Here is a 27,663-nt window from a genome sequence, read left to right as displayed (position 1 = left end):
AGTTTATCAGGTAAGACACAATCCTTGTCCTACATTGGGCTCACAGTCTGAATTGGAGGGAGGAGAATTGAATCCTCATTTTACAGACGAGGTAACTGAGGTACAGAGAAATGAAGTGACTTGCCCAAGGTCACACAGCAGACAAGTGGCAGAGCTGAGATTAGTCAGTCAGTTGTATTTATTGAGCACTTACTATGTGTAGAGCAGTGTACTAAGCATTGGGAGAGTACAGTGTAACAATACAACAGACACATTCCCTTCCCACAGCAAGCTTATAGTCTAGAGGGAAGAAAGACATGAATAGAAATTAATAAATGACAGATCTGGACATAAGTGCTGTGGGGCTGGGAGGGGGGATGAAGAAAGGGAGCAAGTCGGCGACGCAGAAGGGAGTGGGAGAAGAGGGAAGGAGGGCTTAGTCAGGGAAGGCCTCTTGGAAGAGATGGGCTTGAAGGTGGGGAGAGTCATTGTCTGTTGGATATAAGGAGGGAGGATTAACATGATAGCAGATTAATGTGCTTGGATGAATGTGGTAGCCATTTGGACGGAGGGGAAAAGGTAGATTTTAGTGATGTTATGAAGGTGAGATCGACAGGATGTAGTGACGGATTGAATGTGGAGGTTGAAGGAGAGAGAGGAGTCAAGGCTAACACCAAAGTTGTGGGCTTGTAAAATGGGAAAGATGGTGGTGCCATCTGCGGTGGTGGGAAAGTCAGGAGGAGGACGGGATTTAGGTGGGAAGATGAGGAGCTCTGTTTTGGACATGTTAAGCTTGAGGTGACGGGAGGACATCCAAGTAGAGATGTCTTGAAGGCAGGAGAAAATGTGAGACTGAAGAGAGGCAGAGAGATTAGAACCCAGGTCCACTGATTCCCAGGCCTCAGCTTTTTCCACTACTTTCCACCCTGGCCTTTTGGGCAGAATTGCAGTAATGGTATTTATTGAGCATTCACCGGATGCAGTGCACTGTACCAAGCATTTGGGAAAATCCGGCAGAGGTGAGAGATACTTTTCCTGTCCACAAAGAGCTTCTGGTCTTATGTGGCAGAGAAGAATGGAAGGGCAGTCACTCAGTAGAGCACTCTGCACACATTAACCAGCAGGGTATAGTAGTTAGAGCACGGGCTTGGGAGTCAGAAGATCATGGGTTCTAATCCTGCCTCTGCCATTTGTCTGCTGTGTGACCTTGCTCTGTGCCTCAGTTCCCTCATCTGTCAAATGGGGATTGAGACTGTGAGCCCACGTGGGACAGGGACTGTGTCCAACCTGATTAGCTTGTAAAAAAAAAAAAAATAATAATAATGATGGCATTTGTTAAGTGCTTACTATGTGCCAAGCACTGTTCTCAGTGATTGGGTAGATACAATGTAATCAAGGTGTCCCATGTTGGGCTCACAGGCTTCATCCCCATTTTACAGATGAGGTCACTGAGGCACAGAGAAGTGAAGTGACTTGCCCAAAGTCATATAGCTGACAAGTGGCAGAGGCAGGATTAGAACCCACGGCCTCTGACTTTCAGGCCCGGGCTCTTTCCATTAAGCCGCGCTGTTCCACCCTAGTAGTTAGTACAGTGCTTGGCACTTAGAAAGCGCTTAGCAAATACCTGAGTTATTATTATTATTATTATGCACTCAATAAATACAACTGATTGATTTCCCTTCCCCAGAGCACCTGTATATATGTATATATGTTTGTACATATTTATTACTCTATTTATTTATTTATTTATTTTACTTGTACATATCTATTCTATTTTTATTTTGTTAGTGTGTTTGGTTTTGTTCTCTGTCTCCCCCTTTTAGACTGTGAGCCCACTGTTGGGTAGGAACTGTCTCTGTATGTTGCCAACTTGTACTTCCCAAGCCCTTAGTACAGTGCTCTGCACACAGTAAGCGCTCAATAAATACGATTGATTGATTGATTTCCAACTGGAATAGTCAGCAGAAGTAATTGAGCATGTAGGGTACCGTACTTTGCACATAAAGGCTGAGTGAAAAGGAGTAATAATTGTGGTATTTGTTAAGCACTTACCCTGTGCCAGGCACTGTACTAAGTGCTGGAGTGGATAGAAGCAAATTGGGTTGGACACAGTCCCTGTCCCATGTGGGGCTCACAGTCTCCATCCCCATTTTACAGATGAGGTAGCTGAGGCCCAGAGCAGTGAAGCAACTTGCCCAGGATCACACAGCAGACAAGTGGCGGAGCTGGGATTAGCACCCATGACCTTCTGATTCCCAGACCCGGGCTCTATCCGCTACACCGTGCTGCTGCTTTTAACACTAGAGGTGTCTGAGGGGAGGAAGGGGGTCATAGGTAGAGAAGCAGCGTGGCTCAGTGGAAAGAGCCCGGGCTTTGGAGTCAGAGGTCATGGGTTCAAATCCTGGCTCCACCAGTTGTCAGCTGTGTGACTTTGGGCAAGGCACTTCACTTCTCTGGGCCTCAGTTACCTCATCTGGAAAATGGGGATGAAGACTGGGAGCCCCGCATGGGACAACCTGATCACCTTGTAACCTCCCCAGCGCTTAGAACAGTGATTTGCACATAGTAAGCGCTTAATAAATGCCATCATAATCATTATCATCATTATCATTGTCTTCTATCTTTCTGGAATGTCATCCTGCCAATCAATCGTTCATATTTATGGCTGCAGGAAAGTAGCATGGCTTAGTGGAAGGAACACAGGCTTGGAGTCAGAGATCGTGGGTTCTAATCCCAGCTCTGCCACTTGTCAGCTGTGTGACTTTGGGCAAGTCACTAAACTTCTCTGTTCCTCCGTTCCCTCATCTGTAAAAGGGGGATTAAGACTGTGAGCCCCACGTAGGACAACCTGATTACCTTGTATCTACCCCAGCATTTAGAACAGTGCTTGGCACATAGTAAGTGCTTAATAAATCGTTCCCTCATCTGTAAAAGGGGGATTAAGACTGTGTGCCCCACATGGGACAACCTGATTACCTTGTATCTACCCCAGAGTTTAGAACAATGCTTGGCACATAGCACTTAATAAATACCACTATTCCCCCTTGTAGAATGTGAGCCCGTTGTTGGGTAGGGATTGTCTCTGTCTGTTGCTGAATTGTACTTTCCAAGCACTTAATTCAGTGCTCTGCACACAGTAAGCACTTAATAAATACAAATGAATGAATGAATGAATTTATTGAGCACTTCCTGTGTGTGGAGCACTGTACTAAGCTTGGCTTTCTTCTCATGGTCCCGGGTTCTTCTCCTTCTGAATGAGTCAGTTGAGTGCTTACTGTGAGCAGAGCACTGTACTAAGCGCATGTGAGAGTCCAATGCAGCAGAGTTGCTAGTTGCACTCCCTGCCTCAACGAGTTTCCAGTCTAGAGGAGGAGACGGTCCGGGGCCTCCACCCGTGACAGAGTGCAGGTCTTCATCCCTCATCTGCTTCCTTCGTTCAATCATTCAGTAGCATTTATTGAGTGCTTACTGTGTGCAGACCACTGGGAGTCAGAGAAGCTCCTGGCTCTACCACTTGTCTGCTCTGTGACCTTGGACAAGTCATTTCACTTCTCTGGACCTCAGTTCCCTCACCTGTAAAATGGGGATCGAGACTGTGAGCCCCACGTGGGACAGGGACTGTGTTCAACCTGGTGATCTTGTATCTGCCCCATTCATTCATTATTCAATCATATTTATTGAGCACTTACTGTGTGCAGAGCACTGGACTAAGCGCTTGGGAAGTCCCAGTTGGCAACGTCTAGAGACGGTCCCTACCCAACATCGGGCTCGCAGTCTAGAAGGGGGAGTCAGACAATAAAACAAAACAAGTAGATAGGCATCAATAGCATCAAAATAGATAAAAACAATTGTTCATTCATTCATTCAGTTGTATTTATTGAGCACTTACTGTGTGCAGAGCACTGTACTAAGCGCTTGGGAAGTACAAGGTGGCAACATATAGAGACGGTCCCTACCCAACAGCGGGCTCACAGTCTAGAAGACTAATATTTATCTAATAAAGTGTTTAGCCCCAGTGCTTAGTACAGTGCCTGGCACGTAATAGGTGCTTACCAAGTACCACAATCATTATTATTATTACTAAGCACTTAGGAGCATACAATATAAAAATAAACAGACACATTCCGGGCCCACAACGAGCTGAGAGTCTAGAGGGGGAAACAGACATGAATAGAAAGAAAGAAAAGACAGTTAGGGACATAGGTGGTGTGGAGCTGGGAGGGGGGAGGAATAAAGGGAACAGGTCAGGGTGAAGCAGAAGGGAGATGGAAAAGAGGAAAGGGGGGCTTAGGGAAGGCCTGGGGTCTCCTCCCCACCTCCCCCTCCCCAGAAGACGCAGGGAATCTTTCTCCTGCAGGCCCAGTGGGCCCCTGGCCCCCACAGCCCATCGTCTCCTGAGCCCGGGAGGAAGGCAGGGCATTTTTCCACAGTGTGATTCCCCCTTATGGACACAGCTGTAGGGGGCAGAGGCTCTGTATTGGGCCCGCCCAGGAAGGCTGGAGGGGTGCATGCCTGTTGCCATGGAAATGGGATTCCTCCCAGGCCAAGGCTCCTCTTTCTGGGAAAATGGTCCGCTCTCCACTCGCTCGCTGGTTTGCCTGTGGATCAGCAGAGGAACGTGGCTAAGTGGGATCACAAAGCTGTCCGTCCCTCGACTCCTCCCCTCCTCCCTCCCTCGCTTCCTCCCCTCCCTTCTCCCTTCCATCTCTCCCCTTTCCCTCTCCTCTCCCTCCTTCCCTGCCACCCTCTTTTCTTCTCTTCTCCCCCTCCCTAACTCCCTCCCAACCTCCCTTCTTTCCTCTCTTCTCCTCCCTTCCCCACCCTCCTTTTTTCTCTCCTCCCTTCCCTCTCTCCTCCCTTCCCTCTCTCCTCCCTTCCCTCTCTCCTCCCTTCCCTCTCTCCTCCCTTCCCTCTCTCCTCCCTTCCCTCTCTCCTCCTTTCCCTCTCCCCTCCCACCTTTCCCTCCCTTCCTCTCTTCTCCTCCCTCCCCCTCCCCTCTTTTTCTCTCTCCCTCCCTTCCATCTCTCCCCCTTTCCCTCTACCCTATTTCCTTCCTTCCCTTCCTGTGCTCACTCACTCTCTCTCTCCCTCTTCCTCTCCCTGGAGTTTCCCATGACAACCTCTTGGAGCCTCAGAAACTCACCACAATTATTTGGAACATCTCCTTTCTCACTCCCCTCCCATCTCTCTTTCTCTATCTCTGTCTCTTCCTCTCTCCCTATCTCTTTCTCCCCATTCCCTCTCTCTATCTCTTTCTCCCCTTCATCATCATCATCATCATCAATCGTATTTATTGAGTGCTTACTGTGTGCAGAGCACTATACTAAGCGCTTGGGAAGTACAAATTGGCAACATATAGAGACAGTCCCTACCCAACAGTGGGCTCACAGTCTAAAAGGGGGAGACAAAACCAAACATACTACAAAATAAAATAGAATAGATATGTACAAGTAAAATAAATAAATAAATAGAGTAACAAATATGTACAATCAATCAATCAATCGTATTTATTGAGCGCTTACTATGTGCAGAGCACTGTACTAAGCGCTTGGGAAGTACAAATTGGCAACATATAGAGACAGTCCCTACCCAACAGTGGGCTCACAGTCTAAAAGGGGGAGACAGAGAACAAAACCAAACATACTAACAAAATAAAATAAATAGGATAGATATGTACAAGTAAAATAAATAAATAGAGTAATAAATCTGTACAAACATATAGACATATATACAGGTGCTGTGGGGAAGGGAAGGAGGTAAGATGGGGGGGATGGAGAGGGGTAAGATGGGGAGAGTAAGGAAGGGCTCGGTCTGGGAAGGCCTCCTGGAGGAGGTGAGCTCTCAGTAGGGCCTTGAAGGGAGGAAGAGAGCTAGTTTGGCGGATGGGAAGAGGGAGGGCATTCCAGGCCCGGGGGATGACGTGGGCCGGGGGTCGATGGCGGGACAGGCGAGAATGAGGTACGGTGAGGAGATTAGCGGCGGAGGAGCGGAGGGTGCGGGCTGGGCTGGAGAAGGAGAGAAGGGAGGTGAGGTAGGAGGGGGCGAGGTGATGGACAGCCTTGAAGCCCAGGATGAGGAGTTTCTGCCTGGTGCGCAGATTGATTGGTAGCCACTGGAGATTTTTGAGGAGGGGAGTGATATGCCCAGAGCGTTTCTGGACAAAGATAATCCAGGCAGCAGCATGAAGTATGGATTGAAGTGGAGAGAGACACGAGGATGGGAGATCAGAGAGAAGGCTGGTGCAGTAGTCCAGACGGGATAGGATGAGAGCTTGAATGAGCAGGGTAGCAGTTTGGATGGAGAGGAAAGGGCGGATCTTGGCAATGTTGCGGAGCTGAGACCGGCAGGTTTTGGTGACGGCTTGGATGTGAGGGGTGAATGAGAGAGCGGAGTCGAGGATGACACCAAGGTTGTGGGCTTGTGAGACGGGAAGGGTGGTGGTGCCGTCAACAGAGATGGGAAAGTCAGGGAGAGGACAAGGTTTGGGAGGGAAGACAAGGAGTTCAGTCTTCGACATGTTGAGCTTTAGGTGGCGGGCAGACATCCAAATGGAGATGTCCTGAAGGCAGGAGGAGATGCGAGCCTGGAGAGAGGGGGAGAGAGCAGGGGCAGAGATGTAGATCTGGGTGTCATCAGCGTAGAGATGATAGTTGAAGCCGTGGGAGCGAATGAGGTCACCAAGGGAGTGCGTGTAGATTGAGAACAGAAGGGGACCAAGCACTGAACCTTGGAGAACCCCCACAGTAAGGGGATGGGTGGGGGAGGAGGAGCCTGCAAAAGAGACTGAGAATGAACGACCGGAGAGATGAGGAGAACCAGGAGAGGACGGAGTCTGTGAAGCCAAGGTCAGATAGCGTGTTGAGGAGAAGGGGGTGGGCCACAGTGTCGAAGGCAGCTGAGAGGTCGAGGAGGATTAGGACAGAGTATGAGCTGTTGGATTTGGCAAGCAGGAGGTCATTGGTGACCCCCTTCCCTCCCTATCTCTTTATTCCCATCCCCGTCTTTCTCCCCCATCTTTCTCTACTTTCTCTATCTCTTCTTCCCTCTACATCTTTCTCCCCATCTCTTTCTCTCTCTCCCAAAGTCCCAGTGCACAATCATGCTTACTGTGTGACCCTAGACTTCTCTGAGAGAAAAGTGTTCTGTAAATTCAAGCAGTTTTTGCTTCTTGGCTGTCATAAGACTCAATTTCCCTAAGTCCCCCCACTTCTAGACTGTGAGCCCGTTGTTGGGTAGGGATTGTCTCTCTCTGTTGTCTAATTTTACTTTCCAAGCACCTAGTACAGTGCTCTGCACACAGTAAGCGCTCAATAAATACGATTGAATGAGTGATTGAATGAATAAGAAAACATCAAAGAGGAAAACTTGGGCATATTTTGCCAGCTCAGAGTCTTGGAAAAAGGCTAAATCCAGGCCGAATGGGTGACACACTGGATTTTTTGCGCCAGGCTTCTGGGCTGTGACTTTTCTTTTTATGGCATTTGTTAAACAGCTCCTAGGAACCAGGCACTGTACTAAGATCAGAGGTTGATGTAAGATAATCAGTTTGGACACAGTCCCTGATCCACATGGGGTTACAGTCCAAATTTTTACTAGTAGTAGTACAAGTAAAAGTAAATTGATTGTTACTTAAAATATTATTTAAAATAATAATGATATTTGCTAAGCTCTTACTGTGTGCCAGGCAGTGTACTAAACACTAGGATGGACACAAGCAAATCAGGTTGGACACCGTCCCTGTCCCACGTTGGGCTCACAGTCTCAATTACCATTTGGCAGATGAAGTTACTGAGGCCCAGAATAGTGAAGTGACTTGCCCAAGGTTACGCAGCAGACAAGTGGTGGTGCCGGGATTAGAACCCATGACCTTCTGACTCCCAGGCCCAGACTCTAGCCACTATACTTTCCATCCCCTGCACTTGCAGTTTTGTCCCCTTACAGGACCCTGCGATGTGATTTTTGCGGCTACTGGGCAGGGAACATGTCTACCGACTCTGTCAGATTGGACACTCCCAAGCACTTAGTACAGTCTCTGCACACAGCAGGTGTTCAATAAATACCATTGATCGATTGATTATAGCTGCAAAACAACCAAAGCAGGATTGCCAACAGCCGAGAGTAGAAGCCCGCAGGCTTGGGGGGCCCGGGGGAAGAGTGAGTGTGTATGTGTGATGGCTGGGTGGGGGTCTGAAGACTTGTTAGGGAGATGGATGGGAGGCGTGGAGGTTCATTCATTCAGTGCTTGGCACATAACAAGCGCATAACAAATACCATTTTTATTATTCATTTGGTCATATTTTTTTGAGTGCTTACTGTGTGCAGAGCAATCAATCAATCGTATTTATTGAGCACTTACTGTGTGCAGAGCACTGTACTAAGCGCTTGGGAAGTACAAGCTGGCAACATATAGAGACAGTCCCTCCCCAACAGTGGGCTCACAGTCTTGAAGGGGGAGACAGAGAACAAAACCAAACATACTAACAAAATAAAATAAATAGAATAGATAGGTACAAGTAAAATAAATAAATAAATAGAGTAATAAATATGTACAAACATATATACATATATACAGGTGCTGTGGGGCAGGGAAGGAGGTAAGATGCGGGGGATGGAGAGGGAGACGAGGGGGAGAGGAAGGAAGGGGCTCAGAGCACCATACTAAGCGCTTGGGAGAGTACAATACAGCCACAAACAGCCACAATGAGTTCGCAATCTATAGAGGAACAATTACCACAGTTGTTAGGAGGAAACATTTTGGCCGGTCCTAATGAAATAATTTCTCATCTCTCAAACACCAGGTCTCCCTCCTCCTTAGGCTGTGAGCCCCATGTGGGACAGGGACTGTGTTCAACCTGGTAGTAACGATGATAATTATGGTACTTGTTAAGCACTTACCGTGTAGGGAACAGTAAACGGACATATTCCCTGCCCACAAGGAGCTTACAAGGTACAGGGGGAGAAGTCTGGAAAGGTAACCCCACCCCGCAGCCCCCAGGCAGTTCTGGTGCCGAGGGAAAGAGCACTAGGCCTTTTTGTGTCCATAATTTATGTTGCCGTTCTGGAGGAACAAAGGAAAAAGTCGTCTCCCTGTGCCTCTTTCAGCCATGAAGAGGAGCCCGGCACCAAGAAAGCCAAGATGGAGGAAGGCAGCGCGTTCTCTGTCTGCAACCTGGCCGAAGGCAGCGTCACCAGCGTGAGCTGGGCTCACCCCCTCCTTTCTTCCTGGGGGGCGGTGGGGGCCCACGTAGTAATAATAATAATAATAATGGCATTTGTTAAGCGCTCACTATATGCGAAGCACTTTTCTAAGCACTGAGGGGATACATGGTGATCAGGTTGTCCCACATGGGGCTCACAGTCCTCATCCCCATTTTACAGATGAGGTACATGAGGCACAGAGAAGTTAAGTGGCTTGCCCAAGGTCACACAGCAGACAAGTGGCGGAGCCGGGATTCGAACCCTTGACCTTTGACTCCCAAGCCCATGCTCTTTCCACTGAGCCACGCTGCTTCTCTGTAATCATCATCATCATTGTATATCATATATTGAGAAGCAGTGTGGCTCAGTGGAAAGAGCACGGGCTTTGGAGTCAGAGGTCATGGGTTCAAATCCCTGCTCTGCCAATTGTCAGCTGTGTGACTTTGGGCAAGTCACTCAACTTCTCTGGGCCTCGGTTCCCTCATCTGTAAAATGGGGATTAAGACTGTGAGCCCCCCGTGGGACAACCTGATCACCTTGTGACCTCCCCAGTGCTTAGAACAGTGCTTTGTACATAGTAAGCACTTAATAAATGCCATCATTATTATATATCGAGTGCTTATTCTGTGTCAAGCACTTTCCTGAGTGCTGGGGAGATTGAAGCTCATCTGGGTGGACACAGTCCCTGTCCCAGATGGGGGCTCACAGCCTTAGTCCCCATCGGACAGATGAGGGAACCGAGGCCCAGAGAAGTGAAGTGACTTGCCTGAGAGCATACAGAGTGGCGGAGGCAGGATTAGAACCCGGGTCCTTCTTACTCCCAGGGCCGGCTGTAGCTGCTGGGCCACTCCTGGAGGCCTCGCTTACCCAACCTCTGCCAACCTGCTAGGTGGCACTGGGCAGATCAGCTGTGGCTCAATAATAATCCATAGTGCCCAGGAATTTTGATTACGTATCAGATTCAGTGATTTTCATTACCTATTGGAAAAACTTAGGCTAATAATGCTTAGTTCTTTTTTAAACTCTCCAACCTTTTCTTAAAAAATGGTATTTAATAATCAATCAGTGGTATTTATTGAGCCACTTATTATGTGCAGAGTGTACTAAGCGCAAGGGAGAAGACAGTGCAACAGAATTAGCAGACATGTCCCGTGCCCATAAAGAGCTTACAGTCTAGAGGATGTTGTTAAGTGCTTACTAAGGGCCAGGCACTGTATTAAGCGCTGATACAATATTAACTGTGACGTTCATTTCCTCTCCCCCTGCCAACTTTGGTACTTGGGGGAGCAGTTCTCTCCCCTTTCTGGGCCTCAGTTTTCCCTTCCCTACAATGGAAATAATGTGAAGACCCATTTCCTCCATCCTTTTTCTCCCCTCTCCCTGCCCTGTTTCTGTTAACCCTTTCTTTTGTCCCTCTCTCTTCCCCTCCCTGACCCATTTGTACTTGGAAGCCGTTCTCTGGGGATGGGTTCCTCCTAGGCAGAATGGATCCTGTTCTAGGAGCGTTTGGGTCCTCTCCAAAAACCCTCTCCCAGGCAGATCCTCAGAGGGACACACTTCAGTCTTTTGGGAAGAGCGGGATTGAGTAAATGCCAGGCGAGAGAGAAAGCACTCCCCCCGACCCCCAACCTTTCATTCTTACAGGAATCAAAAGGTTTTCCTTCAAAGAGGCTCCATAACTACCCCCACCTCCCCATTCATTCATTCAGTCATATTTATTGAGCACTTACCGTGTGCACAACACTGTACTAAGCTCTTGGGAAGTACAAGTCGGCAACATGTAGAGACGGTCCCTACCCAATAATGGGCTCACAGTCTAGAAGGGGTGGCCTAGTGAATAGAACCCGGGCCTGAAAGTCAGAAGGACCTGTCTTCTAATCCCGGCTCTTCCACTCTGCCTGCTATGTGACTTGGGTAAGTCACTTACCTTCACTTCTCTGGGCTTCGCTTTCCTCATTTTTTTTTTATGGCATTTGTTAAGAGCTTACTATTTGTCGCGAACTAAGGTAAGTACAAGATAATCAGTTGGACACAGTCTCTTTCCCACACAGGGCTCACAGGCTTAATCCCCATTTTACGGATAAGGTAAATGAGGCTCAGAGTTGTGAAGTGACTTACGCGAGGTCACACAGCAGACGAGTGCAGTCCTGCTGACTCAGGCCTGGGCTGTATCCACTGGGCCATGGTGCTTCCTTGTGCTCAGAACTGGCCGTGCCCTGGCCAACGGCCCAGACTGTCTTTCACGCTCCAAAAACGTGCAGGCGTGCTGTCCATTATGCGTCTCGGCCGCCGTGAGAGTTGAGGGCCAGTACTCACCTGACCTGCTCTTCGCTCGCCCCGGCCCCGGGGGAGGGGCTCGTGGGAAACCTAAGTTGCAAAATCGGCAGTTCCCGCCCTCCGGGAGGACAGTTGGGTCAGGCAGCCCTGGTCCAGCTCGGTCAGTCGGTCCCAGCCTGCTGAAAGGGCACATTGGTCAAACAGCTCTGGCCCACCAGATGGATAGCTCGGTCAGTCAGTCGCAGCCCACCAGGAGGACAGCTCGGTCAGTCAGCCTTAGCCCACTGAAAGAGGGGTCCTGGCCTGCTGGATGGGCAACTAGGTCATTTGGGCACAGCCCTCTGGAAGGACAGCTCAGTCAGTCAGCTTTGGCCTGTTGGAATAATAATAATGATAACAATTGTGGTATTTGTTAAGCACTTACTATGTGCCAGGCACTGTACTAGACACTGGGTGGATACAAGCAAATTGGGTTGGACACAGTCCCTGTCCCCCGTGGGGCTCACAGTCTCAATCTCCATTTACAGATGAGGGAACTGAGGCCCAGAGAAGTGAAGTGACTTGCCCAAGGCCACAGAACAGACAAGTGGCAGCGCTGGGATTAGAACCCATGACCTTCTGGCTCCCAGGCCCATGCTCTAGCCATTGTTCCAGGCTGCTTCCCCGGAAGGATAGCTTGGCCATCCACCTCCGGCCCACCAAAAGGACAGTTTGGTCAGTCAGAAAGGGCACATTGGTCAGTCAGCTCTGGCCCACCAGATGGATAGCTTGGTCAGTCAGTTTCAGCCCACCAGAAGGACAGCTCAGTCAGCACTGGCCCTCTGAAAGGACAGTTTGGTCAGTCAACCCTGGCCTGCCAGAAGGACAGCTCGGTCATTTGGTTATGGCCTCTGAAAGGTCAGCTCAGTCAGCTCTGGCCCGCCAAGGGACAGCCCAATCAGCCGTCACTGGCCCACTGAAAGGGCACATAAATCAGTTGCCTCCAGCCCTTCAGAAGGACAGTTCGGTCAGGCAGCCCCAGCCTACTGGAAGGACAGCTTTTTTTTTTTTTTTCAATCGTATTTATTGAGCGCTTACTATGTGCAGAGCACTGTACTAAGCGCTTGGGAAGTACAAATTGGCAACATATAGAGACAGTCCCTACCCAACAGTGGGCTCACAGTCTAACGGCTTGGTCAGTCAGCCGTGGCCCACTGAAAAGGCCCATCAGTCAGTCAGCTCTGGCCCTTCAGGAGGACAGCTTGGTCAGTCATCCCTTTCCCACCAGAAGGACAGCATGGTCAGTCCTCCCTGGCCCACTGGAAAGACAGCTGGGTCATTCAGCTCTGGCCTACCAGGAGGACAGCTCCGTCAGTCAGCCCCAGCCTGCTGGAAGGACAGTTTGGTCAGTCATCTCTGGCCCACCAGAAGGACAGCTCAGTCAGTTGGCTCTGGCCCATTGAAAAAACACATCGGTCAGTTGGCTGCAGCCCTTCAGAAAGTCAGCTCGGTCAGCCAGCCCTGACTAGCCAGATGAGCGCTTCGGTCAGTCACATGTTGGGACCCCTTGGAGCCCAATGAAACCCTGCCCCCTGCCCCCCCCGGCCTCCCTCTGCCCCCCAATCAATGGGGTGTTGGAGTGGACAGAGTCCAGTACCTCAAAGGTCTCGGTGCTGAGCTGGTGGAGGCCGATTGAGTCCCACCCTTTGACCCCCAGGGAGAACAGAGGAACCATCTGCTGAGAGGGCAAGCCAGCCAGCAGCCAGCTGCCACCCAACATCACCAGCTTTACAGCAGAAATAAAGAATAATAACCATAATTTGGGTATTTGTTAAGTGCTTACTGTTTACTAGGCACTGTACTAAGGACTGGGATACAAACAGATTAGGTTGGACATAGTCCCTGCCCCACGAGGGGCTCACAAGAATGAAAGCATGGAGGAAAAACTTCTCTCTGTGTCTTCCCTCTTTCTGTCTCTTGCTCTCGCTCTCTATCTTACTCTTGACACTTTCCTCTTTTTGTTTTTTTTTTTATCATTTTTGTTAAGCGCTTAATATGTGTAAAATGTTGTTTTAAGCACTGGTGTAGATACAAGTTAAACATTTAATTTCTCTGTGCCTCAGTCCTCTTGTTTAATTGTGGCATTGGTTAAGCACTTACAATGTGCCAGGCCCTGTACTAAGAGCTGAATGAAATCAGGTTGGACATATTCCCTGTCCCAAATGGGGCTCACAGTCTTCATCCCCATTTAAAGGTGAGGTAACCGAGGCCCAGAGAGGTGAAGTGACTTACCCCAGGTCACACAGCAGGCAAGTGGCAGAGTGGAATTAGAACCCATGACCTTCTGATTCCCAGGCCCGTGCTCTATCCTCTGCACCATGCTACTTCTTTGTTTGCCTTCCTGCTTTGACTGTGAGGCCCATGGTGGAGAGGGACTGAGTCCAACCTAATTAAGTTGCATCTACCCCAGCACTTAGAACAGTGTTTGCCTCTTAGTAAGCACTTAACAAGTACCATAAAAAAAAAAGTTAATCAGGTCACACACAATCCCTGTCCCACAGGAGCTGCAGTCTAAGCAAGAGGGAGAACAGGTATTGAATCCCCATTTTCCAAATGAGGGAACTGAGGCCCAGAGAAGTGAAGTGACTTGTCCAAGGTCACCCAGCAGACAAGTGGCAGAGCTGGGATGAGAAACCAGGTCCTCTGACTCCCAGGCGGGGGGTTCTTTCCGCTAGGCTGTGCAGCTTTTCTGCCTCTGTGTCGCTCTGTGCATAATAATAATAATAATGTTGGCATTTGTTAAGTGCTTACTATGCGCAAAGCACTGTTCTAAGCGCAGGGGTGATACAAAGTGATCAGGTTGTCCCACGTGGGGCTCACAGTCTTAATCCCCATTTTACAGATGAGGTAACAGGCTCAGAGAAGTTAAGTGACTTGCCCAAGGTCACACAGCAGACATGTGGCAGAGCTGGGATTTGAACCCGTGACCTCTGACTCCAAAGCCCGGGCTCTTTCCACTGAGCCACGCTGCTTCTCTCGTGCATCTCTCGTGGAGCTCGCACGAGCCAGCCGGCACTCTGCACAAAGCCCTGTGGGTTCTCCGGCTTCTCCGGGTCAGGGCAGAGCCGAGCGGTGACCCACGGTTCCGGTGTCGGGGGGCTGTTTTGCAGGTGGGCAGCGTGAACCCCGCCGAAAACTTCCGCTTCCTGGTGAGGCAGAAGAATGCCAACTTCAAGGAAGGTGAGTCCCGTTCCCCCGCCCGCCCCCCAGCCCCTCCGCGGAGAGGCCGGTCCAGCTCAGGACCCTCGGCTCCAAACGGTGGCCAGCTTGCTGTGGCCAGGGAACTGTCCGATCGGCCCCTCCAATCCGTTTATTGTTCTAGTGTACTCTCCCAAGCACTTAGTGCAGTGTTTTGCACATGGTAAGTGCTCAATAAATGTGATTGAATAAATGAATCCATCCATCAGTCAGTCAGCTGAGCACTTACTATGTGCATGGTATTTATGGAGCATCTACTATTTGCATGGTATTGTGTGCTTACTATTCATTCATTTATTCAATCGTATTTATTGAGCGCTTACTGAGTACTGAGCGCTTGGGAAGTACAAGTTGGCAACGTATAGAGATGGTCCCTACCCAACAACAGGCTCACAGTATGTGCATGGTATTTATGGAACAGTTACCATGAAGCAGCGTGGCCTAGTGGAAAGAGCCCGGGCTTGGGAGTCAGAGGTCATGGGTTCTAATCCCGTCTCCCGCGACTTGTCTGCTATGTGACTTTGGGCTGGTCACTTCACTTCTCTGTGCCTGTTACCTCATCTATAAAATGGGGATTAAGACTGTGAGCCCCATATGGGACAACCTGATTACCTTGTATCTACCCCAGCGCTTAGAACAGTTCTTTTCATTCATTCAATCTTATTTATTGAGCGTTTACTGCATGCAGAGCACTATACTAAGTGCTTGGGAAGTACAAATCGGCAACACATAGAGACGGTCCCTACCCAACAATGGGCTGTAATGGGAGTCAGGGGGAGGAAAAGTGCCCTCAGAAAGAGAGGAGAGAGAAGCAGTGTGGCTCAGTGGAAAGAGCACGGGCTTTGGAGTCAGGTTAGGGGCTCAGATCCCGGCTCCGCGAATTGTCGGCTGTGTGACTTTGGGGAAGTCACTTAACTTCTCTGCCCCTCAGTTCCCTCATCTGTAAAATGGGGGATAAGACTGTGAGCCCCCCGGGACAACCTGATCACCTTGTAACCTTCCCAGCGCTTAGAACAGTACTTTGCACATAGTAAGCGCTTAATAAATGCCATCATTATTATTATTAGAAAAGTGTATTCATAATGCTTTTGAAAATGGTTCAAACTTCTAGATGTGGTGGTTAATGAAAATCATGGTATTTATTAGTGATATTTCAATTAAAGATCTTTCAGTTGAAAATCCTATTGAGAATAGTGTATTCCTCTGAGGATTCTTTAGAAGGAAAGGGAAGACGTAAATCAACAAAAATTATTGAAAATGTTAAGAAAAACCTAAAGTTTTTTAAATTAAATTTGGGGCGATTCAGACCTTTTTTATTTATTTGGAGGATAGGAACTCGGTTAAATCCAGGGCACCCCTAAAAATCTTTGCCTTATTCATTCATTCATTCAGTCATATTTATTGAGCGCTTACTGTGTGCAGAGCACCGTACTAAGCGCTTGGGAAGTGCAATTTGGCAACATATAGAGACGGTCCCTACCCAGCAACGGGCTCACAGTCTAGAAGGGGGAGTCCAGAGGCCCAAAACCCAAGTTCAGTTTAGAAACTTGTTGCTCCGTAACAGGCTAAACTACACTTTCTCTCATTCACCGTCTATGTACCCGAAGGAGTGGGGAATCGGACTAGCACCCTGAACGACTAGAAATTTTCCCACCTTTCAGGTTGTTGATTCTTTGATCTCCCCAGAGGAACTGGCCATTCAGGGCTACATGCAGGAAGGGCCAACCCCAGCAATGGACAGTGAGTCAGACCCTTCCCTCTAGAATGTAAGCTCACTGTTGGCCCTGCTGAGAGCTCACCTCCTCCAGGAGGCCTTCCCAGACTGAGCCCCTTCTTTCCTCTCCCCCTCGTCCCCCTCTCCATCCCCCCGTCTTACCTCCTTCCCTTCCCCACAGCACCTGAATATATGTGTATATGGTTGTACATATTTATTACTCTATTTATTCATTTATTTATTTATTTATTTTACTTGTACATTTCTATCCTACTTATTTTATTTTGTTGGTATGTTTGGTTCTGTTCTCTGTCTCCCCCTTTTAGACTGTGAGCCCACTGTTGGGTAGGGACTGTCTCTATGTGATGCCAATTTGTACTTCCCAAGCGCTTAGTACAGTGCTCTGCACATAGTAAGCGCTCAATAAATATGATTGATTGATTGATTGATTGGGCAAAGAATGTGTCTGTTTACTGTTGTATTATATTTTACAATTATTATTATTAATAATAATAAGAGCTTACTACATGCATGGTATCTATGGAGTGCTTACTACGTGCATGGAATTTACGGAGCGCTTACTATGTGCATGGTATTCATTGAGCATTTACTATGTGCCTAGCGCTAGACTAACAGAATTAGCAGCCATGTTCACTGCCCATGATGAGCTTACAGTCTAGCGGGGGAGACAGACGTTAATCTAAATAAATGAGTAATTTAAAATATATAAGCATACATTCATAATGTGCCGTGGACTTGCGGGTGGGACTGTAAACTGCAAGCTCACTGTGGGCAGGGATTGTGGCCGTTTATTGTTATATTGTACTCTCCCAACTGCTTAGTGCAGTGCTCTGCACCAAAGATCACAGATCTCAGAGAAGCAGCATGGCTCAGTGGAAAGAGCCCAGGCTTTGGAGTCAGAGGTCATGGGTTCAAATCCCAGCTCTGCCAATTGTCAGCTGTGTGACTTTGGTCAAGTCACTTCACTTCTCTGGGCCTCAGTTACCTCATCTGGAAAATGGGGATTAAGACTGTGAGCCCCACGTGGGACAACCTGATCATCTTGTATCCCCCCAGTGCTTAGAACAGTGCTTTGCACATAGTAAGCGCTTAACAAATACCATCATTATTATTAATATCAAAGTGAACAGACAACGGGTAGGGAACGTGTCTACCGGCTCTGTTGTATTGCAGTCCCCCAAGCACTTAGTACAGTGCTCTGCATACAGTAAGCGCTCAATAAATACCCTTGATTGATTAACAGAGCGGGTGTGGGGTGGGGAGCTCTGGAACTCAGAAGTGGGGAGGGGTCCCAGATCTCAGGGGCCCAAGTGGGAGGGGAAAAGGGGTGAAATTGGATGTCATGAAAGCTTGCGACCAGGCACCCAGAGGAAGTTCTTCTTGTTGTTTGTTGTTAATGTTTTATTTTATTTTACTTGTACCTATCTATTCTATTTGTTTTATTTTGTTAGTATGTTTGATTTTGTTCTCTGTCACCCCCTTCTAGACTGTGAGCCCACTGTTGGGTAGGGACTGTCTCTATATGTTGCCAGCTTGTACTTTCCAAGCGCTTAGTACAGTGCTCTGCACACAGTAAGCGCTCAGTAAATACGATTGATTGATTAATATACTTGTTAATGAGCACTTACTGTGCTTACTAGGAGAAGCAGTGTGGCTTAGTGGAAAGAGCCCGGACTTGGGAGTCAAATGTTGTGGGTTCTAATCCCGGCTCTGCCACTTATCATCTGTGTGACTTGGAGCAAGTCACGTCACTTCTCTAGGCCTCAGTTACCTCATCTGTCAAATGGGGATTAAGACTGTGACCCCCCCACTTGGAACAACCTGATTACCTTGTATCTACCCCAGCGCTTAGAACAGTGCTTGGCACATTGTAAGTGCTTAAAAACTACCATTATTATGATTATTATTATTACGTGCCAGGCACTGTACCAAGTGCTGGTGGAGGTACAAACAAATCAGGTTGGGCACGGTCCCTGTCCCACATGAGGCTCACGGTCTTCATCCCCCTTTTACAGATGAGGGAACCGAGGCCCAGAGAAGTGATGCGGCTTGGCTGAGGTCACAGAGCTGACAAGCGGCAGAGCCGGGATTAGAACCGATCTAAGCACTGCAGTAGAGACAAGTTTATCAGTATGGACACAGTCCCCGTCCCACATGGGGCTCACAGTCTAAGTAGGAGGGAGTAGGATTTAACCTCCTCCATGCAAAGGCCTATATCAATTGCAACCTATATTACGGTGGCATCTATTAAACACTTAATAATAATAATAATAATATTGGTATTTGTTAAGCGCTTACTATGTGCCAAGCACTGTTCTAAGCGCTGGGGTAGATACATGATAATCAGGTTGTCCCACATGGGGCTCAGTCTTCATCCCCATTTTACAGATGAGGGAACTGAGGCCCAGAGATGTTAAGTGACTTGCCCAAAGTCACACAGCTGACTAGTGGCAGAGTCGGGAGTTGAACCCTTGTCCTCTGACTCCAAAGCCCGGGCTCTTTCCAGTGAGCCACGCTGCTTAATAGGTGTCAACACTGTTCTAAGCTCTGGGGGTGATAGAAATTGATCAGGTGAGTCACCGTAAGTGTCCCACATGGAACTCACAGTCTCAGTAGGAGGGCGAACAGGGATTGACTCCCCATACTGTCTGTCCCTGTCCCACATGGGGCTCACACTCTTCTAGATGAGGTAACTGGGGCGCAGAGAAATTAAGTGATTTGCCCAAGGTCACACAGCAGAACCATGGCAAAGGCTTTACGAATACCATCAAAAAAGGGGTCGGACCAGCCCTTCAGGATTCCTTTCCGCAGCTGCCCAGCCTGAGCCCGGATCCCGGCCGATGGCAACAAAATGTCCAAGCAGAAAATGAACCCTAACTTCTCTCAGAGGCTCACAGGAGCGGGTTCAGGCCATAAAAGCTCCCATCTCCCCCGTCTTGGAGCCTGGGGTTTGAATTTAACACATCAGTAAAGAGGCAGCAGCTGAGGTGGGGGGGTAGGTGGCGGGATGTGCTTTTATTAGTGCAATTTGTAAGAAATTACAAGATTTAATGAGAAAATCGTTAAGCATGAAAATAATGGGCTGGGACTTAACTTGGAGAGCCGGGGAGCCCGGAATCGATTTGGTGAGTTATCGGTGAGGAAAAATCACCCTAGAGAACGGGCGACGTTCTCTTTTCGTGAGTCACTGGTCATGCTCCCGTGCTGTCCTCCGAGATAGTGGGCGAGGAGCAGCGCGGCCCAGTGGAAAGAACACGGCCCTGGGAGTCAGGGGACCTGGGTTCTAATTCCGCCTCTGCCTCTCGCCCGCTGCGGGATTGTAGTCAGTCAGTCGTTCGTATTTATTGAGCGCTTACTGCGTGCTGCATGCACAGCACTGTACTTAGCGCTTGGCAGAGTATGATATAGCAGACACGTTCCCTGGCCACTGTGGGCTTACAGTCTAGAGGGGGAGACAGACATTAATATCAATATAAATAAAGAAATTGCAGACCGCACCATGAGCCTCCCTGCCTCACAAGCCCGTAACCTTTAAGCGCTTAGTACAGTGCTCTGCACACAGTAAGTGCTCAATAAATACGATTGAATGAATGAACCTTGACGTTATCCTCGACTCATCTCTCATTCAACCCACACATACAATCCATCACTAAATCTTGTCGGTCCCACCTTCGACACATCGCTAAAATCCGCCCTTTCCTCTCCATCCAAACTGCTACCCCGTCAATCCAAACACTCACCGCATCCCTCCTAGATTACTGCATCAGCCTCCTCGCTGACCTCCCAGCCCTGCTTCTCCCCGCTCCAGTCCATATCTCACTCTGCCGCCCCGATCGTTTTTCCACAAAACCGCTCCGTCCGTGTTTCCCCACTCCTCAGAGAACCTCCGGTGGTTGCCCATCCCGCATCTGCGATGTGCCTGCTCTGTGACCTCGGGCAGGTCACTTCACTTCTCCATATCTCGGTTTCCTCATCTGTAAAATGATTCATTCATTCATTCGATCATATTTATTGAGCACTTACTGTGTGCGGAGCACTGTACTAAGCGCTTGGAAAGTACAATTCGTCAACAGATGGAGACAACCTGTACCCAACAATGGGCTTGCAGTCTAGATGGACAGAGACAGACAACAAAATAAAACAAGTAGACAGGCATCAATACCATCAAAATAGATAAATAGAATTATAGATATATAATAATAATAACAATGGCATTTATTAAGCGCTTACTATGTGCAAAGTACTGTTCTAAGCGCTGGGGAGGTTACAAGGTGATCAGGTTGTCCCATGGGGGGCTCACAATCTTAATACCCATTTTACAGATGAGGTAACTGAGGCACAGAGAAGTTAAGTGACTTGCCCAAAGTCACACAGTTGACAATTGGTGGAGCCGGGATTTGAACCCATGACCTCTGACTCCAAAGCCCGTGCTCTTTCCTGCTGATGCACATCATTAATAAAATTAATGTAATTAGAGTAATAAATATGTACAAATATACACAAGTGCTGTGGGGCGGGGAAGGGGGTAGAACTGTGGAGGGGAGGGGCGATGGGGAGGGGAGGAGGAGGACAGGAAAAGGGGGGCTCAGTCCGGGAAGGCCTCATGGAGGAGGTGAGCTCTCAGTAGGGCTTTGAAGGGGGGAAGTGCACTAAATTTGGCAGATGTGAGGAGGGAGGGCATTCCAGGCCAGAGGTAGGGCGTGGGCCAGGGGCCGACGGCGGGACAGGCGAGAACGAGGCCTGGTGAGGAGGTTAGCGGCACCAGAGGAACGGAATGTGTGGGCTGGGAGGGAGAAGGAGAGAAGGGAGGTGAGGTAGGAGGGGGCGAGGGAATAGGGCCTGTTGTCATTATTATAGTAGTATTTGCTAAGTGCTTGAGAAGCAGCATGGCTCAGTGAAAAGAGCAGGGGTTTGGGAGTCAGACGTCATGGGTTCTAATCCCGGCTCCGCTACATGTCATGCTGTGTGACCTTTGGCAAGTCACTCAACTTCTCTGAGCCTCAGTTACCTCATCTGTAAAATGGGGATTAAGACTGTGAGCCCCACGTGGAACAACCTGATCACCTTGTATCCCCCCAGTACTTAGAAGCAGCAGAGAAGCAGCGTGGCTCAGTGGAAAGAGCACGGGCTTTGGAGTCGGGTCATGGGTTCAAATCCAGACTCCGCCACTTGTCAGCTTGTGTGACTTTGGGCAAGTCACTTCACTTCTCTGTGCCTCAGTTACCTCATCTGTAAAATGGGGATTAAGACTTTGAGCCCCACATGGGACAACCTGATCACCTGTACCCTCCCCAGCACTTAGAACAGTGCTTGGCACATAGTAAGCACTTAATAAATGCCATTATTATTATTATTAGAACAGTGCTTTGCACATAGTAAGCGCTTAACAAATGCCATCATTATTATTATTACTACTATGGGCCAAGCACTGTACTAAGCACTGGGGTAGGTACAATGCAATCAGATAGGACACAGTCCCTGTCCCACATGGGGCTCACAGTCCACAGTGAGCCCCACATGGCCACAATGAGCTTACAGTCTAGAGGAGGGAACGTGTCTGTCAACTCTGTTGTATTTTACTCTCCCAAGCGCTTACTTCAGTGCTCTGGAGAAGCAGCATAGCATAGTGGATAGAGCACGGGCTTGGGAGTCAGAAGGTCATGGGTTCTAATTCTGGCTCTGCCACTTGTCTGCCGTGTGGCCTTGGGCAAGTCGCTTCACTTCTCTGTGCCTCAGTTATCTGTAAAATGAGGATGAAGACTGTGAGCCCCAAGTGGGACAGGGACTGCGACCGACCCAATTTGCTTGTATCCACCCCGGCGCTTTGTACAATGGCTGGCACATAGTAAGCCCACAATTATTATTATTATTAGAGGGGAGGGAGAACAGGTATCGAATCCCCACTAGACAGAGGAGGAAACTGAGGCCCAAGAGAAGGTAAGGGACTCGCGCAAGGTCCCCCCAACAGGCCAGGGGCAGTGTCCCCGACTCCCAGGCCGGGCTCGTTGCTCACGGCTTTGGATCACCAGTGCAGTCTACCCTCCCCGAGCTGGGCCGGACCCGCGGGGTGCCCTGAGGCTCAGGTTGGCCGGGCTCATCAAGTGTGGCTAGTCCTCAACCAGTCAGTCAGTCAGTCCTATATATTGGGCACTTTCTGTGTGCAGAGCACTGTATTCATTCAGTCATATTTATTGAGCGCTTACTGTGTGCAGAGCACTGTACTAAGTGCTTGGGAAGTACAAGTTGGCAACATATAGAGACAGTCCCTACCCAACAGTGGGCTCACAGTGCTTGGGAGAGTACAACACCACACTAGAACAGACGCCTTCAGCTCACTGGGGGCAGAGAACGTGTCCGTTTATTGTTCTGTTGGACTCTCCCAAGCGCTTAGGACAGTGTTCTGTATGCAGCAAGTGCTCAATAAATACAATTGGATGAATGAATGAACAAATGAACGCCCACAATGAGCTGACATTCATTCATTCAGTCGTATTTATTGAGCACTTACTGTGTGCAGAGCACTGTACTAAGTGCTTGGGAAGTACAAGTCGGCAACACATAGAGACGGTCCCTACCCAACAACGGGCTCACAGTCTAGAAGGGGGAGACAAACAACAAAACAAAACACATGGACAGATGTCAAGTCATCAGAACAAATAGAATTAAAGCTAGGTGCACATCATTAACAAAATAAATAGAATGGTAAATAATGTACAAGTAAAATAAATACAGTGATCTGTACAAATATATATATATATATATACAGGTGCTGTCGGTGGGGGGAAGGAAGTAGGGCTGGGGGGATGGGGACTTTTAGATGGGGACCTTTTAGACTGTGAGCCCACTGTTGGGTAGGGACTGTCTCTATATGTTGCCAACTTGTACTTCCCAAGCGCTTAGTACAGTGCCCTGCACACAGTAAGTGCTCAATAAGTATGATTGATGATGATATTAATTTATTTAATTATTTAACTTGTATATATCTATTCTATTTATTTTGTTAATATGTTAGGTTTTGTTCTCTATCTCCCCCTTCTAGACTGTGAGCAGACTGTTGGTTAGGGACCGTCTCTATATGTTGCCAACTTGTACTTCCCAAGCGCTTAGTACAGTGCTCTGCACACAGTAAGCGCTCAATAAATACCATTGATTGATTGATTGATTGGGGAGGAGGAGAGGAAAAAGGGGGCTCAGTCTGGGAAGGCCTCTTGGAGGAGGTGAGCTCTCAGTGGGGCTTTGAAGGGAGAAAGAGAGCTAGCTTGGCTGATGTGTGGAGGGAGGGCATTCCGGGCCAGGGCACTCAACCTCCCTCACCTAAAGAGAAGGAGAGAGTGTGAGCCCATTGTTGGGTAGGGACCGTCTCTATACGTTGCCAACTTGTACTTCCCAAGTGCTTAGTACAGTGCTCTGCACACAGTAAGCGCTCAATAAATACGATTGAATGAATGAATGAATGAATGAATGAGAGAGGGGAGCCAGCCCACGGACCCCGCGGGAAACCCGGCGTTTCGATTCCTGTCTTCCCAGTGTGCCAGCAGCTGGTGAGCCGCATCAACCAGTTCCTGGAGGCCAAGGGGCTGCAATACTACCTCAAGAGCCTCGACTGCATCAGGACTTTCCGCCAGGAGGCCGTCCAGGTAGTGACGTTCCCCCCTCTCCTCAATAGCGCTCTGTTGGACGCCCCCGAGTGCTTAGTCCAGTGCTCTGCCCACAGTCAGTGCTCGATAAATACCACTTGACCGACTAATAATGATAACTAATGATAGCAGCGTGGCTCAGTGGAAAGAGCCCGGGGGCTTTGGAGTCAGAGGTCCTGGGTTCAAATCCTGCCTCCGTCACTTGTCAGCTGTGTGACTTTGGGCAAGTCAGTTCAGTTCTCTGCACCTCATTTCCCTCATCTGTAAAATGGGGATTCAGACTGTGAGCCCCCCCATGGGACAACCTGATCACCTTGTATCCTCCCCAGCACTTAGAACAGTGCTCTGCACATAGTAAGCGCTTAACAAATACCATCATTAATTAATAATAATAATTATTGTGGTATTTCTGAAGTGCTTAGTACAGTGCTCTGCAGACAGTAAGCACTCAGTAAATATGATTGAATGATTGAATGAAGCGCTTCCCATGTGCCAAGCACTGTTCTAAACACTGGGGTAGAATCAAGTTCATCAGGTTGGACACAGTCCCTGTCCCAAACGAGGCTCACACTCCAATTGTTTCTTGGAGGAGTAGCATGGCTTAGAGGAAAGAGCCTGGGCTTGGGAATCAGAGGTCGTGGGTTCTAATGCCGCCTCTGCCGCTTGTCAGCTGTGTGACTTTGGGCCAGTCACTTCACTTCTCTGCGTGTCAGTTACCTCATCTATAAAATGGGGATGAAGCCTGTGAGTCCTATGTGGGACAACCTGATTACCTTAGAACAGTGCTTGGCACATGATAAGCACTTAGCAAATACCATCATTTTCATTATCCCGTTTTACAGGTGAGGCAACTGAGGCCCAGAGAAATGAAGAAATAATAGTAATAATGATAATGGTATTTGTTAAGCCCTTGGTATTTGCCAAGCACTGTTCTAAGCACTGGGGTACCTACAAGGTAATCAGGTTGGACACAGTCCCTGTCCCACATGGGGCTCACGGTCTTCATCCCCATTTTACCGATAAGAAAACTGAGTCCCAGAGAAGTGAAGTGACTTGCACAAGGTCACACAGCAGACATTTGGCAGAGCCGGGATTAGAACCCATCACCTCTGGCTCCCAGGCCCGTGCTCTTCCCACTAGTTCATGCTGCTTCCGTCAAAATAAAATCACCCTCTTCATCATCATCATTCATTTATTTAATGACATTTGGTACATGCAGAGCACTAGACTAGATGCTGGGGAGAATGCAGTTTAAGCAGCGTGGCTCAGTGGAAAGAGCATGGGCTTTGGAGTCATAGGTCATGGGTTCAAACTCCGGCTCCGCCAATTGTCAGCTATGTGACTTTGGGCAAGTCACTTAACTTCTCTGTGCCTCAGTACCTCATCTGTAAAATGGGGATTAAGACTGTGAGCCCCATGTGGGACAACCTGATCACCTTGTAACCTCCCCAGCGCTTAGAACAGTGCTTTGCACATAGTAAGCGCTTAATAAATGCCATCATTACTATTATTATTAACTGAGTCAGTAGACACATTCCCATTCCACAGTAAGCTTACAGTCTAGAGGGTATTTGTTATTTGTTAAGCATTTACTGTGGGCCAAGCACTGTACTAAGTCTCTCTCTGGAATGCCATCGGGTTCCTAGCGACTCCACGGATACCTCTCCTCCAGAATCCATAATCCGCAGCCATCGTACTGAGGGCCTCCATCCATCTAGCTGCTGGTTTGCACCTTCCATGTCCTCCTGGCTTGGGTATCCAGAGAGTTTTCTTGGTAAAGATACAGAAGCGATTTACCATTGTCTTCTTCCGCTCAAGTCTCTGCCATTGTCTTTGATCGACATTTGCTGAATAGTTCTCTCCAAGCGCTTAGTACAGTAAGCGCTCAATAAATATGATTGTGTATATATCTATAATTCTATTTATGTATATTGATGCTATTGATGCCTGTCTACTTGTTTTGTTGTCTGTCTCCCCCCTTCTAGACTGTGAGTCTGTTGTTGGGTAGGGATTGTCTCTATTTGTTGGCCGAATTGTACTTTCCAAGCGCTTAGTATAGTGCACTGCACACAGTAAGCGCTCAATAAATACGATTGAATGAATAAATGGGATTGCTTGACCATCCATCTTGAGTCTTTCCTGTGCCGCGACTGCCCAGCACAGGTAGAAAGTCATTATTACGGTATTCCTTCTAGACTGTGAGCCCACTGTTGGGTAGGGACCGTCTCTATATGTTGCCAACTTGTACTTCCCAAGCGCTTAGTACAGTGCTGTGCACACAGTAAGTGCTCAATAAATACGATCGATTGATTCCTTAAGCACTTACTATGTGCCAGGCACTGTACTAAACGCTGGGATGGATACAATCAAATCAGGTTAGAAACAGTCCCTGTCCTACATGGAGCTCACAGCCTCGATCCCCATTTTACAGATGAGGGAGCTGAGGCACAGAGAAGTGAAGTGATTCGCCCAGGGTCACATAGCAGACAAGTGGCGGAACCTGGATTAGAACCCATGACCTTCTGACTCCTGGGCCCGTGCTCTACCCACAAGGCTGTGCTGCTTCTGAATCAACTCTGGCATTTTGGCCTAGACTTTTCCATTCTGGGTAACCCTGAAGAGAGATTATCTCTCAGTGGCAGAGCTTTAAGCTTCATTGGCATCCGCAAACTCTCCTGCCACGATAAGACTTTGATTCATAGGCGAGCATTGGACTAAGTACTAGGGCTCACAGTCGAAGGGGAAGGAAGAAGAGGTATTGAATCCTTGTTTGTTAGATGAGGAAACTGAGGCCCAGAGAATAATAATAATTATAAATGTGGTATTTGTTAAGTGCTTACTGTGTGCCAGGCACTGTACTAAGCACTGGTACACAGATTGGACACAGTCCTTGTCCCACATGGGGCCCACAGTCTCAGTCCCCATTTTACAGATGAGGTAACAGAGGCACCTCAGCTTCCTAAGGTCACACAGCAGACAAGTGGCAAAGCTGGGATTAGAACCCATGGCCTTCTGACTCTAAGGCCTGTGTTCTCATTCATTCAATCATATTTATTGAGCACTTACTGTGTGCAGAGCACCGTAGTAATCGCTTGGAAAGTACAATACGGCAATAAAGAGACAATCCCTACCCACAACGGGCTCACAGTCCAGACGGGGCGAGGCAGACATCAATACAAGTAAACAGGCATCAGTACGTCATGCTGCTTCTACAGAGAAGTGAAGTGCCTTGCCCAGGGTCACCCAGCAGGCTAGTGGCTGAGTCAGGATTAGAACTCCGGTCCCACGACGCCCAGGCTCTTTCCATTAGGCTGCGCTACTTCTTGGTTTCCAGTTCACACAAGTAGCAGGAGCTTTTATGTGGGTATCATCATGCTTTGGGGTTACGTCGATTTTATTTCTAGCTCACTTCCCCCCTTCAAAGCCCTACTGAAAGCTCACTCCTTCAGGAGGCCTTCCCAGACTGAGCCCCCGTTTTCCTCTGCTCCCCCAGCACATCACCCTGACTCCCTCCCTCTGCTCTATCCCCCTCTCCGCCCCACAGCACTTGTGTATATATGTACATATGTATTATTCTATTGATTTTATTAATGATGTGGA

At 48.5% G+C, this 27,663-nt stretch overlaps 1 protein-coding gene across 2 annotated transcripts in view; it reads left to right on the top strand.

Moving 5' to 3' along the window:
- XRCC5 (X-ray repair cross complementing 5) overlaps positions 1–27,663 on the top strand; it is a 97,684-nt gene that overhangs the window by 57,843 nt on the left and 12,178 nt on the right. Inside the window, exons 15-18 of one of the 2 annotated variants that reach the window (XM_038744447.1) lie at positions 9,082–9,172; positions 14,604–14,673; positions 23,954–24,063; positions 25,710–25,821. In XM_038744447.1, coding sequence (XP_038600375.1) covers positions 9,082–9,172; positions 14,604–14,673; positions 23,954–24,063; positions 25,710–25,763 — 325 coding nt within the window. In that variant the 3' untranslated portion in view covers positions 25,764–25,821. Of the gene's footprint in view, positions 1–9,081; positions 9,173–14,603; positions 14,674–23,953; positions 24,064–25,709; positions 25,822–27,663 lie in introns of those variants that run through there. The other variant, XM_038744446.1, reaches the window with a different exon arrangement.

This window comes from Tachyglossus aculeatus, chromosome 1 (genome assembly GCF_015852505.1).
Source record: "Tachyglossus aculeatus isolate mTacAcu1 chromosome 1, mTacAcu1.pri, whole genome shotgun sequence".
Lineage (NCBI taxonomy): Eukaryota > Metazoa > Chordata > Mammalia > Monotremata > Tachyglossidae > Tachyglossus > Tachyglossus aculeatus.
This window is presented reverse-complemented; position numbering and strand designations above follow the sequence as displayed.